The sequence below is a fragment of the Halichondria panicea genome, chromosome 8 (assembly GCF_963675165.1).
Source record: "Halichondria panicea chromosome 8, odHalPani1.1, whole genome shotgun sequence".
NCBI lineage: Eukaryota > Metazoa > Porifera > Demospongiae > Suberitida > Halichondriidae > Halichondria > Halichondria panicea.
In genome coordinates this window covers 6,836,107-6,853,118 of record NC_087384.1, presented here as the reverse complement: position 1 = coordinate 6,853,118, position 17,012 = coordinate 6,836,107, and the positions used below count along the sequence as shown (strand labels likewise).

At 42.0% G+C, this 17,012-nt stretch overlaps 3 protein-coding genes across 5 annotated transcripts in view; 1 reads left to right on the top strand and 2 right to left on the bottom strand.

Moving 5' to 3' along the window:
* Nucleotides 1-3,415, top strand: part of LOC135339397 (ryanodine receptor 2-like) — a 29,113-nt gene extending 25,698 nt beyond the window's left edge. Inside the window, exons 57-66 of the mRNA XM_064535479.1 lie at nt 114-251; nt 314-875; nt 1,154-1,315; nt 1,495-1,650; nt 1,732-1,856; nt 1,912-1,972; nt 2,028-2,303; nt 2,447-2,603; nt 2,669-2,886; nt 3,099-3,415. Coding sequence (XP_064391549.1) covers nt 114-251; nt 314-875; nt 1,154-1,315; nt 1,495-1,650; nt 1,732-1,856; nt 1,912-1,972; nt 2,028-2,303; nt 2,447-2,603; nt 2,669-2,886; nt 3,099-3,290 — 2,047 coding nt within the window. The 3' untranslated portion in view covers nt 3,291-3,415. The remainder of the gene's footprint in view (nt 1-113; nt 252-313; nt 876-1,153; nt 1,316-1,494; nt 1,651-1,731; nt 1,857-1,911; nt 1,973-2,027; nt 2,304-2,446; nt 2,604-2,668; nt 2,887-3,098) is intronic.
* Nucleotides 3,416-5,224: 1,809 nt separating this feature from the next.
* Nucleotides 5,225-8,452, bottom strand: LOC135339396 (aflatoxin B1 aldehyde reductase member 2-like). 2 transcript variants are annotated; one of them, XM_064535476.1, is made up of 10 exons: nt 8,224-8,452; nt 8,034-8,095; nt 7,708-7,768; nt 7,323-7,518; nt 6,697-6,826; nt 6,569-6,635; nt 6,413-6,510; nt 6,101-6,255; nt 5,908-5,988; nt 5,225-5,384 (listed from the first exon to the last, which is right to left on the bottom strand). In XM_064535476.1, the coding sequence occupies exons 1-10, from the start codon at nt 8,293-8,295 to the stop codon at nt 5,317-5,319; spliced, it is 990 nt and encodes a 329-aa protein (XP_064391546.1). In that variant the 5' UTR covers nt 8,296-8,452; the 3' UTR covers nt 5,225-5,316. The 2 variants fall into 2 exon arrangements, with proteins under 2 accessions (XP_064391546.1, XP_064391547.1); XM_064535477.1 differs by lacking the exon at nt 8,224-8,452 and having other exon boundaries at nt 7,985-8,101.
* Nucleotides 8,453-9,551: 1,099 nt separating this feature from the next.
* LOC135339385 (T-box transcription factor TBX5-A-like) lies at nt 9,552-17,007 on the bottom strand. 2 transcript variants are annotated; one of them, XM_064535461.1, is made up of 8 exons: nt 16,560-17,007; nt 15,285-15,392; nt 12,909-13,077; nt 12,255-12,528; nt 11,420-11,581; nt 11,120-11,196; nt 10,787-10,896; nt 9,552-10,460 (listed from the first exon to the last, which is right to left on the bottom strand). In XM_064535461.1, the coding sequence occupies exons 1-8, from the start codon at nt 16,564-16,566 to the stop codon at nt 9,910-9,912; spliced, it is 1,458 nt and encodes a 485-aa protein (XP_064391531.1). In that variant the 5' UTR covers nt 16,567-17,007; the 3' UTR covers nt 9,552-9,909. The 2 variants fall into 2 exon arrangements, with proteins under 2 accessions (XP_064391531.1, XP_064391532.1); XM_064535462.1 differs by having other exon boundaries at nt 12,909-13,014.
* Between the last annotated feature and the right edge of the window lie 5 nt (nt 17,008-17,012).

Sequence of the window (17,012 nt, the reverse complement as noted above, 5' to 3'; positions counted from 1 at the left end):
TTGCTGTTTGGGGGTTTGTAGTGGTGATATTATTGTTGAGGGGGCTGCTATTTGACGCTATACAATGCTTGCTGTACCACAACAGTGCAACTGTCTCTTACAATTTCTTCCAGTGCTTTTCTGTCTCGTGTGAGGGCGCAGGTGAGTGCCTTCCAACAAGACCACTCCCACATTGTTAGACTAGTGATCACCGTCTGGAGCATAATATTGTGGGTGTGGCTTGTAGTCAAGACAACTGCTGGAAAATCAATGTATGTACACTTAGCTATAACTTTTACAATCCTATTGTGTAAAAATAATATTTTTTATGCAGAGATTTGTGTATTTCCTGCTACCGGGTAGTGCGTAGAAAACTCCGCCCACTTCCTGCCCCTCCCACTATTGCGGTATCCACCCCCTCAACAAAGGAGAAAAACCGTCCCGCCAAACTAACCCTTTCAGCTAAGGTCATAGGTCAAAGTACAAGTCACAGGGCCAGTACAACAACACAAGACTACCCACCCTCTCTAAACGTTGTTGCTGGTTCTCGACGAACCACCTCCCCCAACATTGCTAATGGCGATAAGGTAGCAGGGAACTCAAAATACAAGAGAGTACTGAGCCATGACTTTCACCGAGGCTCACGCAATTCACATCCTCACAGCCCTCACAGCCTCACACTGACGTACGATCGCTCTCGTATGAAGCGGCCATCCGTGACAATGGACACACCCATTTCGGATAATTTACATCGTGACTTGCCAGACAGTTATACACCTCTTATCACCGTGACTCCTCGTAGCTGGCCGTCTAAACTAGCTCGCAACTATTACAGTCTCAACAGCTGCAAGTTTGTGCTCACTTTTATCATCAATATCATCCTGCTCTCGTTCAAGGTACGCCCACACCACACACACACACCATACACCCACACCACACACCATACACCCACACATACACACCATACACCCACACACACACCATACACCCACACACAGCGTACCTACATTATAATTGCACTGTGTATACTAATATAATTTATTGTTAATAATGTTGTTAGTTTATTGGTCCCTCCCCACACACCACACACACTCCACCCACACCCTCCACACACACCCTCCACACACACACCCTCCACACACACACACACACTCCACACACACACACTCCACAGGTGAGCTCGCTTGACCGTTCCTTTGCCCCACCTGCTGTATTTGAGAATGGCACAAGATATGAACTCCAGGATCCATTTTGGGGACCTCTCCTCCTCAAGTCACTGGGTCTGCTGCACTTTGCTGTGTCAGCAGTCCTCATAGCATCCTACTGGTATCTCAAGGTGAGTGCTATAGTGGGTGTGGCTTCTATACTCCCTCGCTGGTTACTATAGTTATAGTGGGCGGCTATATAATTTGCAAGCTATTTTTGAGAGGCCACAACTTCACTAAGTACAACATTTATGGCTCATGGCAAGCTATCACATGACAGCGTGGGCGTGCCTTCAACCCCCCCCCCCAGGTACCCCTGGTAATATTCAAGCGTGAGAAGGAGATTGCTCGCAGGTTAGAACTGAAGCAGATGTGGGTTGTCAAGGAGCCCACTACACTACGTGACAAGTGGGACCGTCTGGTCGTAACTTCTCAGTCTTTCCCGCGAAATTATTTCGACAAACAAGTGAAAAACCTTTAAATAGAACAGTTTTAATTATTATCTCTATATGTGCATGTGTGTTACCACTCTCCCACCCCTCTGCAGGTGAAGCGTCGTGTGGTTGAGAGTCAGGGGCCGGGAAAGGTCAAGGAGAGGTCATCCAGACTAGGAATGCTCAGTAAAAGCAAGTTTGAGCGGAGGTCAAAGTTCGAGAGAGTGTTAGAAATGTGGTGAGTGTACGTTTCTGTGTACGTGTGGTGTGGGCGTAATGGTTTGTTGTCATAGTTACTTGCTTGTGGATGTCAAGTACAACCTGTGGGCTCTCGGAGTTACCGTTAGTGATGTGGTACGTTCACACCTCACACACTCCACCCACTCCACCCACTCCACACCCCTCACAGATGATACAGTACCAGTTGTTTTACTGCGTTCTGAGTTTTGCTGGTCTAAATTGGAGCTACTTTATCTTCTCGTACCATCTTCTGGACCTAGTGATGAGCTTCAAGCTTCTCCGCACTGTTCTCAACTCAGTGTTGAATAACTATAAGCAGCTGGCTATGACCATACTCATGACCTGTGTAGTGATATACATCTACACTGTCATTGCGTTCAACTTCTTCCGAAAGTTCTACCGTCAGACCTCGCCTAAAGAGCAAGCCTGTGATAGCATGTTCAAGGTGTGTGTGTGTGGGGGTGTTAGCTTTGTGTAGGGTTATGGTTGCAATGTTTTGCAAATAGCCTCAAGGCAATCTACTTATGATTGTATATAGTTAAATTATTGTACGCACAGCTATAATAAACACACCTCTACCCCCCACAGTGTTTCATCTACCACATAGATGTGGGTCTCCGCTCGGGAGGGGGGATTGCGGACGTCCTGGAACCGGCTCTAGGGGATCCCAACGAGTTCACGCGACTATTATTTGACATCACTTTCTTCTTTGTCGTTATTGTCATCCTCCTCGCTATCATACAAGGTACGTGGGTCATGTGATTAGAGACAGGTATATGTCATATGTCATGTGATTATCACGTGATGCAGGTCTAATCATTGACTCGTTTGGAGAATTGAGGGACAGAGAGGAAACGTTGAATCAAGAGATGGCTACAAAGTGCTTCATTTGTGGTCAGACTAGCAACAAGTTTGACCGAGTTCCCCACGGCTTTGAGAACCACATCACCAAGCAACACAACATGGTCCACTACCTTTTCTTCCTCCTCTACCTCATCAAGAAAAAGGAGTCAGAGTTCTCAGGCCAGGTTAACTATGTATGGTCTTATGTAGAAATATGTTTAACCTTCCCATGTGATAGAGCTTGTCTAGAGCTATAGATTGCTTCTCTTAGTTTTGCTTTTCAGTTCAGTTCAGTTATGGCCTCCTGGAGTAACTTGCCAAATTGTCCGTTTTTCAAAAGAAAATACAATCATAGGTGATTACATACATTGCTTATTGCTCTTGTTTGTTGCTATAGGAATCGTACGTGTGGGAGATGTACTTGAAGCAGGACTGGGACTTCTTTCCCGTGGGAGACTGTTTCCAGACACAGCTGGACACTCGTACTGCCACACCCATCTCTGCAGGGGGTGTGGAGATTGGGGGAAACCCCTCATCAATACCAGGATCCCCTGCAGTCCCCAGGAGAACTACAACTGCACCCGTTTAGCTTAGCCAGACTTTTTAGGACGTTTGTTTTAGAATCACCAAATGCTGTTATTTATTCATAAATTTTGTTTTGTATATACTGCAATCACAGTACACTATAATACCTATGGTACATATTTTTGAAAATTGAAATAAATACTGCATGCAGTACCTATAGCAACCAGCATGTTGTATATAAAATTATGTCCTATACACACAAGTTGCATTATATAATTATTGCTATATATATATATATTAACTATAATTATTCTAGCTGTTGAGTAGTTCCTCCAGCTGCAGGTTATGAGGAGCGTAAAATTCTTCCAGTGCTCGTCTTGTTGTGGGCAGCATCTTGTCTGTACGCCCGTGGGAATTAGCTTTCTTTGAGAACCATTTTATAGCCTTTTTATCGGGCACTTGATCGAGAGATAGGAAATGTGTAATGTTTCTAAGCACGGAGATGGGTTCATTTGATAGTTGTTTTGTCTTTAAGAAAAGAAAGTTTTCTCTCGGCCAAAACTGCAACCATTCCAATATTTGAATGTAGTATATACCAACGCCCAACCACGTCTTCAGCTGCTTACGTCGTGACTTACTGTTAGCACATTCAAAAAGAGAGTAATTTCTTTGACAATTATTGAAATCTGTAATGGCTGCTTTCACCCACTTATCAAAATAGAGGGGGGAATTTACGTCCATTTCTTTAGGCCACCCTTGTGTGTTGTGCATGAAATAAAAGTGAGAATGTATTCTCTCAACTGGATCCCTAATCAAGATAATGATCTTAACGCTAGGCAACACCCTGTGTGTTATAGATGCCATTGCACAATAGTCTTGGTCATCAATTCCAAAGTTAGAGTCGATCAAAGTGGATTGAGAGCCGTCATAAGTTACCACGGTAGCATCCTCGCTAATTTTATCTGCTGCCGATACAAAATCAAGTAAATATCGAATGACGACAATCTTCAAGTATGTTTCCTTCATATCTCCCAGTGGAACTCGTGCCCACCAGTGAAGTTCCTTAACTTGAGGAGAGGCGACTTGATGGTGCTGGGATAGGGTCGTGTGGAGGGTGGTGGTCCCACTCTTGGGGAATCCCCCTATCAGGAAGTACGGCAAACAGTAGAGACGTGGGGAGTGGGTAATTGAACTATTGAAAATGTCTCTGTATAGTTTTGGGATCCGAGCTTTTGGTAGTGTGTTGATGTATTGCCCTAGATTTGCGTTGATCATTTTGGCCGCATCTTTGTCAATGGTGATGTTTGAATACCAACAGGGATTCTTAATACCTGGGACGTACTCTTTGGGTACCACTTCCCAGAAGGCCTGCAGAAATCTAGCGGATTTATTGGCAATTATTTCCAAGTTTTGTTGGTTTATATCGAGAGTTTCGGCTGAGACTCCCATCCCGATACTGCATCTCCTCATATCCTGCAGAATGCTTTGGTCTAACTTATCACTTTCCGAACTGTCTATGGTGGTCAATGATGAAAGGATCAATGTTGTTTCATTTGGATTCTTATTAACTGCAGTGGAGAAGAATATTCCATCATATTCCACTAGTCTTGATAGATGTTGACTGCCCAGTGTTAGAAGTAGAAAAGCCAGTACAAATACTGCCAGACAAGCAAATATCTTTCTAGTTGAGACCATTATAATTATATAGCTATTACATGCATGCTAAGTCAATTCTCAATTCAGTATAACAGATGCATAATAATTAGTACAACCAGTAGGTTGTACATAGGATTGACAGTGCATGCAGTTGTGTGTGTTTTCAATTATTGCACAAATTTTGACTCGTGTTTAAGTATTACATTTGCTACAGATTTTCTTTTGAGAGCAAATTGTTCACACATGTAATTATCACGGGCTATAATGGACACAGCTGCGTGTAACACTAATGCTAGCATCAGTGTATCCTACACGTGCACAATAAACTATTTGACAGGCAAACACAGTTAAAAATCCATGATTGAAGACAACGCAACAACTTCAGCACAAATAATATACACTATACAATTCTATAAGAGTCTCATAATACGTAACTAGCGATAGTATCTGACACAGTTGTGCTTGTCCATCTCCCAGGCCTTGTCTATAGCCTCCACAACACCTGTATATGTATGTATGCAAGTATATACAAGAGCACACATCACACACATCCATTCAGGCACACACACATACATTCAGGCACACACATACATTCAGGCACACACGTACACCCAGTCACACATACATTCAGGCACACACGTACATTCAGGCACACACGTACATTCAGGCACACACGTACATTCAGGCACACACGTACATTCAGGCACACACGTACATTCAGGCACACACGTACATTCAGGCACACACGTACATCCAGTCACACACGTACATTCAGGCACACACGTACATTCAGGCACACATATACATTCAGTCACACACGTACATTCAGGCACACACGTACATTCAGGCACACACATACATTCAGGCACACGCATACATCCAGTCACACACGTACATTCAGGCACACAGGAGTATACTCCAGATACAGGCAAAGACACATTAATTATAGAAGAGAAGGAAGTCAGTAGCTTCCATGCACAACACATGCAGAGAGTAGCTAGTACAAGGCCAGCTGCATGCCTCACCTTTGTGTAGAGGCCCCTCCTTGCAAGCCTCCAGGTTGGCAAGCAAATGCTCCACCTTGCTGCAACCAATGATCACAGCATCTGCATGGAGCGAAGAAACAGACTATAGTGGGGAGGAAAGAGGCGGATATTGGAAGAAAGGGTGGATAGCGGTGAATGATAAGTACATGCCCTCCTACTAACACAGCCTCACCTCCGTGTTCTGGGCGGAGTTGAGAGTGATGGTTGAGCCACCTGAAGGCAGCACGTACGAGACTGACCACACCCACTCCATAACACTCGTCCAGAGCACCCCTCACACACTCCACACCTCGGAACACACTCTCACGCCAGAAACGATCCCTGTACCTAAACACACACACACACACACACACACAGAGCATGATAATACAGCTCTGAAAACAGGCCTGATTTTAAAAAAAACACCCACCCACACCCACGCCCACGCTTTTTTTCATTTTTAAAATTGGACGTTCTTAACACAATTTATGGGCCATGTACTCACATTTCAGTCATTTTTCCTCCCACCGTCCAAAACCTTCCGTCTTGAGGTTTGTCTATATCGGAGAGTTTGTAGCGGCCTGTCATCATTCCACCAACCAGCTGCAAGGGGGAGGGGCAAAACATTGTGATACTTGAATAACTGAAAAGATATACTTACCGGATTGTAGGCGTAGAAACGTATGCCGAAATATCTCAAGCACGGAATAAGCTCTGTTTCCACCATTCTGTAAAAAAAATTATCACATGTCAAGTAGTTATCTTTTACTGTTATCTCCATTACATCACCTTGTTATGGGGTTGTACATTCCCTGGTAGACGGTGGGCAGGACCCATCCCCTGTTCTTGCATATCTGGTACACGTTGGCAACCTCCCACGAGGCAAAGTTAGAGAGTCCAAGCTCCTTGAACTTGCCGTCTGTAACCATGGATACACACACGTGTTATAGCTTTGAACACAACATTTTAAGACAGAAAATCATAACATTTTTGACATTGGATCAACGGTACTAAAGTTACGGCTGTTGAAAGATGCTCATCTCTACAACCCCCCAACCCATTTAATCATCAATCGTTTGGGGACTCTTTCAGTCGCTATAACTTCAATTCCGTGGATCCAATTTCAAAAATGTTGTGATTTTCTGAAAGCTTAGAAAAAGACCTTTCAAATGGTGTCATCAAATTTCATATTTGAGAGAGAAAAGTATTTACCAATTTGGCAATAATTATATACCCATGAATAATAGCCCATGGTCCAAGGCCGAAAAATGACAAATTATGGCCCTGAATAATTATTGGATTGAAACACATCATTTGAAAGGTCTTTTTCTAAGCTTTTGGAAAATTATAAAATGTTTGGCATTGGATCAACGGTACTCAAGTTATGGCTGACTAGACAAGGCCCACCCCCTCACCAGTGTACAGCTGCTGCACTGCCTCCAGCGTCTCCTCTATGGGCGTGTCATGGTCGGGGGCGTGGAGGTAGAAGATGTCCACACTGGGCACGCTCAGACTGGAGAGGGAGGTGGTCAGTTGACCGACCACACCCTCCCGAGTGAATCTCTTCTCATGTAACTTAGGATGGGCTTTAGTGGCTATCTTCAACTGTGTCTGTATGTATGCATGGACAATGTAATAATTATTATTATTAACACTACATGTAGTCATTAGATAGATAGAGGTTATAAAGAAGGAAAGGGAGAGTGTGGGGGGGAAATGGGGAAACAGTGGAACATTAAAGTGCTAGATATAAAATTGTGTGAGGGGAGGGGGTGGCTGTCTTGTAGTTGGTAGAGTCACCTTGTTGTTGGTAGTAGCAAGGTAGCGACCAATCATCTTCTCCGACTGGCCTCCAGAGTATCTGCAATATTAATTAGTCAATACCGTATAGCGGGTAATTTTCGTGGGGTAAAATATTTGTTATTTTCGTGGGCAGGCTGACCTCCACGAAATTTTATCGTAGGCGTGGCTTATCTGAACGTAGGAATGCCGTGCAGCCACGAGACTAAACGAAATTTTTACTCACGAAAACTACCATTTCTCGAGTTGAACGAATTTTTTACCCCACGAAACTTACCCGCTATACGGTATGCAATGTTTATATTGAGTGCATCATAATCTCTTACAGCAATGCAGTGTCAATCTCGTTTCCTCCAGTGGCGAGGAATGCATCGAGGAAGGCAAAGCACTGCACACAATACACACACACACGGGGAATGACACACTGACCGCGCGTGGTGGTACCATAAATTATGAGATACTTTTAATAGTATGGTATGGTGGATGGTTGGAACACTAGCTATTGCATGAGCTCACACTCTCTTCCTTGACTAGACTGCTTCTTCCTAACTCCATAGCTCCCAATACAGTCCGCATTGAAGAGGCCATCTCACAAACACCAGTGTATGTATATCTATGGTGTAAACTTCAGCAACAACAAGTATATGGTAAGGATCATTAACTCAGGAAAATGAGCTAAAACTGCAGACCAGCCCCACCCTTCTTTATTGGGAAGTAGATTACAACAATAATGTAACAGAATTAATATCTTAATATCTACTGCTCCTATATTTCTGAAGTGAACTACTTGTTGTTTCTGTCTAGATATTCTTGAGAAACTTCATATATAGTGGGGTCAATATCTATGGAAGCCACTCCCACAATCTCGTAGGGTTGAGGCTCTGTCGGGAGGGGATCACTGATAACTGTGGGGGGTATGGCTAATGAGGATGGACCACCATCCCCCACCCTGCCAGTGGAGACCATTCGCGAGTCAATAGTTTCGTATTGATGCCCGAGGGTACTGCTCTGTGAGGTGAGTGTGTTGGATGCAGGGCGAGGGGGAGGGGTGTGGCCATCATAGGTGGGGTTGTGGAGGGTTCGGTCTAGAAGCTCTCTCACTCTGGAAAAGATAAAAAAGTATCTTTTTTACATTTTATTAGCATTAATTTTACAAATTATACTATCTCAGTACTTTTAAACCGTACATGTATGTATGCACTATACGTCTTGTTCCCACTCATTTTCTTTTATATATACTGTAATGTGCTGTACTAGCTATTAATGTATTGTTGGTGTGTACCTTGACAGGTGATGGATGTTCTCTATGCGTGGTCTGATCCACCGAGGGTAGGCCAGCAAGAGACAGCAGATGACCAACGCAACCACAAGCAAGATATTGATGAATCCTAGTACACCACCAACCGCAGGGCAGTTATTAGTTTGTGAAGCGACAGTTCTCATCCATATGGAGATAATGGTGAAGATAAGACATACTCGATGCATTCTCTATAGCTATAATAATTATAGCTAAGCTATTATCAATGCTGTATTCAATCTATAGCTAGGTCTGTGCTAATGTTTTTATTGTGCTTTGGTATGCTCGTGTGTGTACTTATATCATGAAAGTGACACACGTTTTGATAAACCACACTACTCTACTTTATTGCAGTGTATGTACATGCTTTCATACACTTTCAATTACATCATTGACAGTTGTACATGCTTTTGATTACATAATTGACGGGCAAACAATTCCAGTCATATGCCAATCATGTGACCACAAACAACAATAAACACGTACGTATACGTGCAAAATAATGGTGGTACTTGGTTTTAAAAATTTGATGTAATAATAAACCAACGAAATAAATACTCTGTTCTATAAGAAGGAAAAAAATAATGAGCTGGTGATATAATTATATATGAAGACCTAAAGAGCTTAAAAAAAACGTAGAACACAACTAAAGGAGGAACCAATATATACCTGCATGTTGGTCAACAATGATTTTTCTGAATGCTAATATAATTATAACAAAATTTGCATCTAAAGTGATAATTCGGGAAACCCTATTAAATGAAATGGAAAATAGCAACAGAAAATGATTTAAAGTAATGATATAGCAGTGGTGATGGTGGTGGTTGTATATATGTGTGAAGAAGTCCAGTAGTCACAGTTCGATAAGAGAGAGAGAGAGAGAGAGGAAGGAGTTAGTGTTCTCATCACTGGTAGCTTTGTGAACTCCATTGTCGACTAGGAGTGTTCGGTTGAGGGTGAGGTGAGGAGTAGGAATCAGGAGGTGTGGTGTCGTAACTAGGGGGTGGAGCTACAGAAGGCGGCATTAACGACAGATTCCCAGCTGGCTGTGTGTAGGAAGAGGTGGTGGTTAAATGTCCATAGCCGACGTTGTAGCTGGTGAGAGCACTTGTTGTCGTCGCCAACGGTGGGGTACCTGATATATATCCTTGGGGCGACCCACCAGCTGCCACTACTTGCCCATACGTTAGTCCCTGTAGGTGTTGTCGTGACTGGAAGGACGCTTGATGTTGTCCTGCATTGGGCGGAGTGTTTGCTCCGATATAATAAGATTGCGCTGGTATATGTGCCAAGTGTTGCAATGAGGACGTTGTCGTGGTGCCCGGTAGTTGTCCGATATGATAGCCACTGGCTTGTACTGGATTGTATCTTGTGTTGGCTAGAGCGAGACCGCTAGCGACAGGTTGGTAGGCTGTGAGGCCGTCGCTTCTGTAGATGAGTGCTTGTTGGTGAGGACCTGAGGAAGAGAGGAGGGAAGACAGTGAGGCCTTGAAGAAACATATATATATATAGCAACTATAATAATGGAGCAGCATTACTATGTATGAGGGTTGAAGCTCATGTACACCATTTCAATTACATGTACATAATAAATTATTATGAATCGCAACAAAATTCACACTATCTCAAACACATCCTATAACTACAAAATATAATAGCCTGCAGCTATGTTGTGCAGTAAACATGCACAGTCCTGCATACTGTATAAATGTATTACCCTACACAACACTTTGTATACCATGCTGTACTGATGTACATACAATTACTGTATTAGATTCTCACCTAGCATTGTCGGTTGTTGAGGAAAGGTCATCTCCTGCCACATAGTGGATCGTGAAGGGTCGACAAAGCCTGGTGAATCAAAGGGGGGTGGGCTAGAGGTGGAGCTTGGTCTGTGGGGTATGGAATGAATAACAACACAATTCATTCTAACCCGCTTATCAGTTACTTAACGCAATACACACATTCCTAAAAAGCCTCAAAGGTAGCCACAGTTTAGCAATAATTAGTTTAGGGTCACTCTACCTAAACCAATAATGGTTATTGACATAACTAATAGTAGGAGCTATATAATGGAGTTATGGCCACATTGACCATAATTATTTAAAGGCTTACCGTCTTGAAGATCCACACAGTTCTGAGCCTCTGAATCCTTTGGCAAAGGGATTGTACTTGATCTTGAGTTGAGTGATCTATTGGAAAAGCAACATTTTATAAACATCAGCATGATAAATAAGCTGCATGCATTCTTCTGTGCATGGTAACAAAGGCATTTAGCTAACAACATAATCATAATAATTGTGTACTCCCTCATGTGTATCAATATTAAACATGCTATATAGCTAGAGGCAATTAAATACTACACATGCAATAGCTTCCCTCCCCCCCGCCCCCGCCCTTAACAACTCCGCTTACCTGTTGGTTCTGGTAGGCTGTGACAGACATGAATTGTGTCTCCGGGAAGAGATGTGTACTGAAATTCTCGCTGACTTTCTGCTGCATTGAAAATGTCTGGTCTTCATTTGTCTTAACGATGTGGATACGAGGTTGATACTTGTGCATGGAGTTTAAAATGACCTGTAGAAAGGAAAGATAGAGAAATACTTAACGACGATTGCATAACGCTTTATAAAGAATCATAAACTTATGCAATTTGGTGTTTGGGGACATGCAGTTTTAAGGTGCTACAAAACAGGCCCGTCTTTTAAGGTTCGTGCAAACAAGCGTGCATCAATGAACGACAGCTGTTGTCTTATCAGCACTATAGCTCCGTAGCTATCGATCACAAGATATCTGAGGGATTGTTCGTAAAGGCCCAGCTTGTCAGAGTGCTCTAGAAGTTAACACGAGAAAGACAATGCACTTATTCATAAAGCTGCTGTAAAGAATGCTAATTGAGACTATTACTTTGTAAGACACTACACAAAGCTCTCTGTCTGAGCATTCAAGACTATAGCCTTCTACTAATAATAGTCTGTTTGCATTCACTTGTACTAATAATGCACACAGCATCAAAGTCTAGGAGCCTCAATTTACGGCTTTGGGGTTCTATTAACAGGAGCACTTGTTCTCTTTTTTAATCCCTTGTGCTATTACGTGGCTATACGTACATGCAATCAAAGGGTGAATAACTACAATGCTTGTTATATTCAGGATAGAATGAACGGATTAAAAGTTCTGTTGGAAAAAAATAACTGAAATGCAGACATTCTCTAGCCAAAGTCGACAACACTTCTATATACTCACTTACATAATTAAGTTGGTCAAGATGATTGTTTGTAATCTTGCACTTCTGAAATGTGATCAATTGTTTCTCCCAAACAGCGCCTGTTGCTGGACTGTCCGGGTGAACGTATAACCGCCCCCTCTCACTTCCCATAGGCTCCGCCTTACCCGTTATAACCCACTCAGAGTCGTGGAACTTATATCGATTATCTCCAACTGGTATAATATCCATCACTATTGCGTACTTATCAGTGGGGTTAAGTCCGGCTACACTGCATTTCACCACCGGAAACATTCGTCTAATTAGAGAGAGAAATACTATGACAAATAGCAAAAGAGATGTTGGCATAAAAAATGATTATTGTCTGAGTTGCGTATATAATTATATGCATAATTAATTTTGCAGATAAGACCACAACAAAGCTTGTCATTACAAGAGCGCCATTTGAAACACTTTTATGGGTTCATTTTTCCCAGGACAGGAGCATCACCCATAGCAACCAGTTAGATCTGGGGGGATAATGTACAACAGCCAAGACATACTGGCGCTGCTTCCAAAAGTACTTATAAAGTATAGCTACCTAAGCATAATGACATAATAAACTAAGTACACGCAGCTATTAGAAATGAATTTGATGGAACTATGGTTACTGATGATTGCATGCACGGCCTCACGTACCTTCCTGCTTTGGTTATTATCATCTCCGTGGTGCACTTGTGGAACTCTGACCACAGGTCTCGGCCGTGGAGAATGACCTTTGTACCGTTAGTGGCCACAGACTCAGCTGTATTGGTGTAGTTCGTTAAAACAGTTCCAGTCTCAGGTATTGTTATGCTTTTACCAATATCTGCTTGTTTGTGTGTGTGCATAGATAGAACATTTAAAAAGTGCCATGAAAATATGATCAGTACTGTCTAAATTGTAGGAGTCCTGACTGTGGGGGTGGAAACCGGTTAATTAATGGATTATTATGATATGATAAGCCTCCCTCTTGAAGTTTGATATCCCCCCACGGGCTTAATGTAAAAATCAGATACTTTAATTGCTATAGAAATGGCTAATACTGTTAGCTAAGGGTCAAGTAAATAATGACATCACTACTAGAATCAAAGGAAGTAGGGTCTGACATCAGCTATACAGGTAGTATGGTGGGACAACATTTCTAGAAATTGACCTCAATTACATAATAATAATTTAGTCCATGCTGCCTGCATGCATGGTGTATATAATTATGTACAAAGCCTGAGTAACCTTTTTGGAGCAAATCAACAGCTGATCTGAACACGACAGTGCATGTATGTGGGTATGTATATGGGCATCCTCACGCTTTGAGACACAGTGGATCAAAGAGACCAAAAGCTATTGCACACAAAGAGCCCCATTCATTAGAAAACTGCCAATAGGCATTTCCATTTGTCTATCTATAATGGTTCTCATGTACATGTACACATACAAGCTTAAGCAGGGTGATTAGAGGATTCCTTTGCCTCGGGCTGTAAGTCGATCCTCTCAGGAGAGCATGTATGGAAAATCTCTGTTATAATATAGCACTAATTCACTATTGGCCAATAGTGAAGTCACTTGACCACAATCTCTACTACCGGGCCAATTGCATGGACAGCTCTTTAAAGTACAATATTGTGTGGGGATACTGGGAAAAAAGGGAGAGATTTGCAGATAGTGCATGCATGGGGAAAAGGGGGAAAGAGTGGGTGTAGTATACATAGAGTCAATCCATGCATACACTTTATGTAAAGCATTATTGTGCAGACACTCAGGTAGGATTATGATGGATCTATGTATTGAGTAAATATAGCCCACCACTAGACACTATACACACACACAACTAAAGGTTCACCTATAATTATAGTGCAGTAGTCAATTGCATAAGAAATTCTTTGTGGCAGCCGCTCAACTTGCTCAGTTGTATACACATCCAATCAAAACCAATTTACAGCTTCTCCCGCTCCAGTGTTAACAGGTGCCTCACTCATTAGCACAATGGTGGGTAATGAAAAGCTAGGCCTTTGATCTGGCTTCAAGCCACCTAAATATGATTTGATATTAGCGCCCAGTGTTCCCAACCTTAGACACTCAGCAACCACAGATATACTACATGCCAGGCCATTTTATTTTTTTACCAATGTATTTTTACCAATGTGCTTCACCAGGCAACAGTATACAGCCTATATATCTAGAGTAATTTTCCATTCAGCAGAATTGCTAAAGTAATTCATTGGCTATAATAGAGGGCAATAAGTAGCTACACACAAATGCTGTAAGGAGGAACAAACAAGCAAAGTGCAGGTGACAAAGCCATTGAATTGATGGACAAGGTCACCTCACATACGGAACAAATACATTATTCATCAGTCTCACTGAGCAACTGCTGTTGACCTGTACAACATGCATGAGAGCTAGCTATAGTACAGGACAACACAAGAGGTCCATTGAGGGACAGTTACTGTAACAAGAACTGACACCATGGTGACAAGGCTGTGTACAGAAATCAATGCTATTTAACTAGTGCATGCATGGTTGCAATTCCAGCTCAGTGGATGGCTATAATTATACAGGATCAAATTTTAGTATAGCGAAACATAAATGCCAATGGTATTATAGGTAGCTATGCACAGGTGTTCAAGCTGATTCCATTTTTTTATATTATTATGGTTCATCCTATAGTTGGTAGCTATAGCGCTGGTTGGCAAAAAAACACTCAATGTTCCTCAGTGGTTTAATAATTCAGACTTCAAAGGCTAATTAAATAACAATGAATACCACATTACTATATACAGAGCATCCTCCCCACAACACCGCCAGTTGAATAATTATTAAAATGACCTTTATATTGCACAGACAATCTTTTAATTAAAAAACAAAACCACTCAGTAATAACGCCAGCTAGAAAAGTATAATGATGCAACTACCCACCTAACTCCCAAATGATTACCAACTCATGCTGGTAACCACAGGACACACCCTACATCCAATCATGCCTTATCTTGCCCCCAAGCACTGCCGCCCTGGGCCCTATCTTCCCACAGCACTCACCTGGGTCAGGCTGATTGGCCGCCACAGAGCTGCCATCAGAGATATCTTCTCTCTCTTGTACAGTGGGACTGGGGCCAGCCGAGGATGAATCTCCCGACATTGAATCACCTGACATGAACGGAGGGATGGAAGAATATATGAGGTGAAGGTTCTATTCAACATACAGGAAGGAAATAGAATTAATTGGACAGCTATATAATTATAACAAACATTGAAAGCTAAACTGGCTCTCAACCATTTTAAGATGATAATGAGAATTGAATGCACTGTCTTCAAGGGAGGGGGGAGGGGAACTAAAGAATGTAAATGAACCTTCATTGAGTTTTTAGAATACAAAACAATAAACATTGTGATAAAATACACACGCAGAGTGGAGTACGTTTATACATATATAGACAAACAGAAAAGACCAAAGATAATAAACACAGTGAAATATTCAACTTAGGATGACAATGTGATCTAATGGTACTAATCGTATAGGATGGTAGTAAGATGTAGCCAGTTTGTTAGTCATAATAGTTAAAGTTGTCTCTACGAAGAACCACAAGGAGGAAGGTAAAGTAGCGAACATGGTATAATGTGACACACACACAGCATTCCTATAGGGAAATAATAGGCTACACTATAGAGAGCTAAAGGAGCTGACTCAGCTAGTTAATACAAAAAATCCGATTGTATACCAGAAGAGCCGAGATGAGATTTTTGAATCCAACTTGGGGAAATTTTTATAGATCTATATCCGCTATACAATAGCCTTGTTCGTTATGTGTGTGTGTGTTACAAAGCTCCCTATTCAACCAATGAAGATACAAACTAGCCTATTGAGTCACAACCACCAGTTACATACGGTTACTGCATGGAAGAACATTTCGTTTAGAGAATGGATGTTTGGACTTTTAATTAATTTATAATCCTTGAGGTTAGTTGATTCACCTGATAACATTTAGCTAATGCACCATGCTGCACCAAAGATCCTTGTGAGAAGTCAGGTTAATTAAATAGCTATAATTATCTTCTACACACAATGCATGATTTGCATGGTTTTGTAGTTAGCTAGTTATGCAAATCCAAATGTGTCTCAACTATTATATGGAAGCTTTGTGAGTTATGATACCAACAGAATCACCACTACATAATACAAAGTACTCAACAGTCAATAATAAATCCACTGCAGGATTTTTATTAGGTGTGTGTGGTTTATATAGCAAAACAACAGTTTAATACTAACACTACTAGATCAGGCATTTAGCAGCTCAGTATTAGTACAGCTCTCACCTTCCATGATCTAAGCAGCAGGAGACTGTGTACACACACACACCAGGCACAGACAACCAGCTACTCTCTCTGGTGTCAGTGTAGACTGATCTAATAGACTTTGGGCTACAGACTAGAACGTTCCAGCTATAGCAGATGGTTTCAACACTCGAGCACCAACCAGTCAGTGTGTACAACGAGTAGTTGTTGTGTCAAAGTTGGTGGTTTTAATACGCCCAATAAGTCACTTTGAAGTTCACAATTAGTACTTGTAGGCCTCGACCACAATGAAGGGATGCTCCGGTACAAATCCAATTAATTTGTTCAAGCAGCTCAGTCTTTCCAGGTGTGTGCTTTGTCTCTAGGTCATAGGACTAATCCTAACAACCCTCTGCAGACTTTATATGCTCTCAACAACCTGCACAGTTTCCTCCGTGATAGTGTTTACCTTGCAAAAGCTGGGCCTGTGTGGGG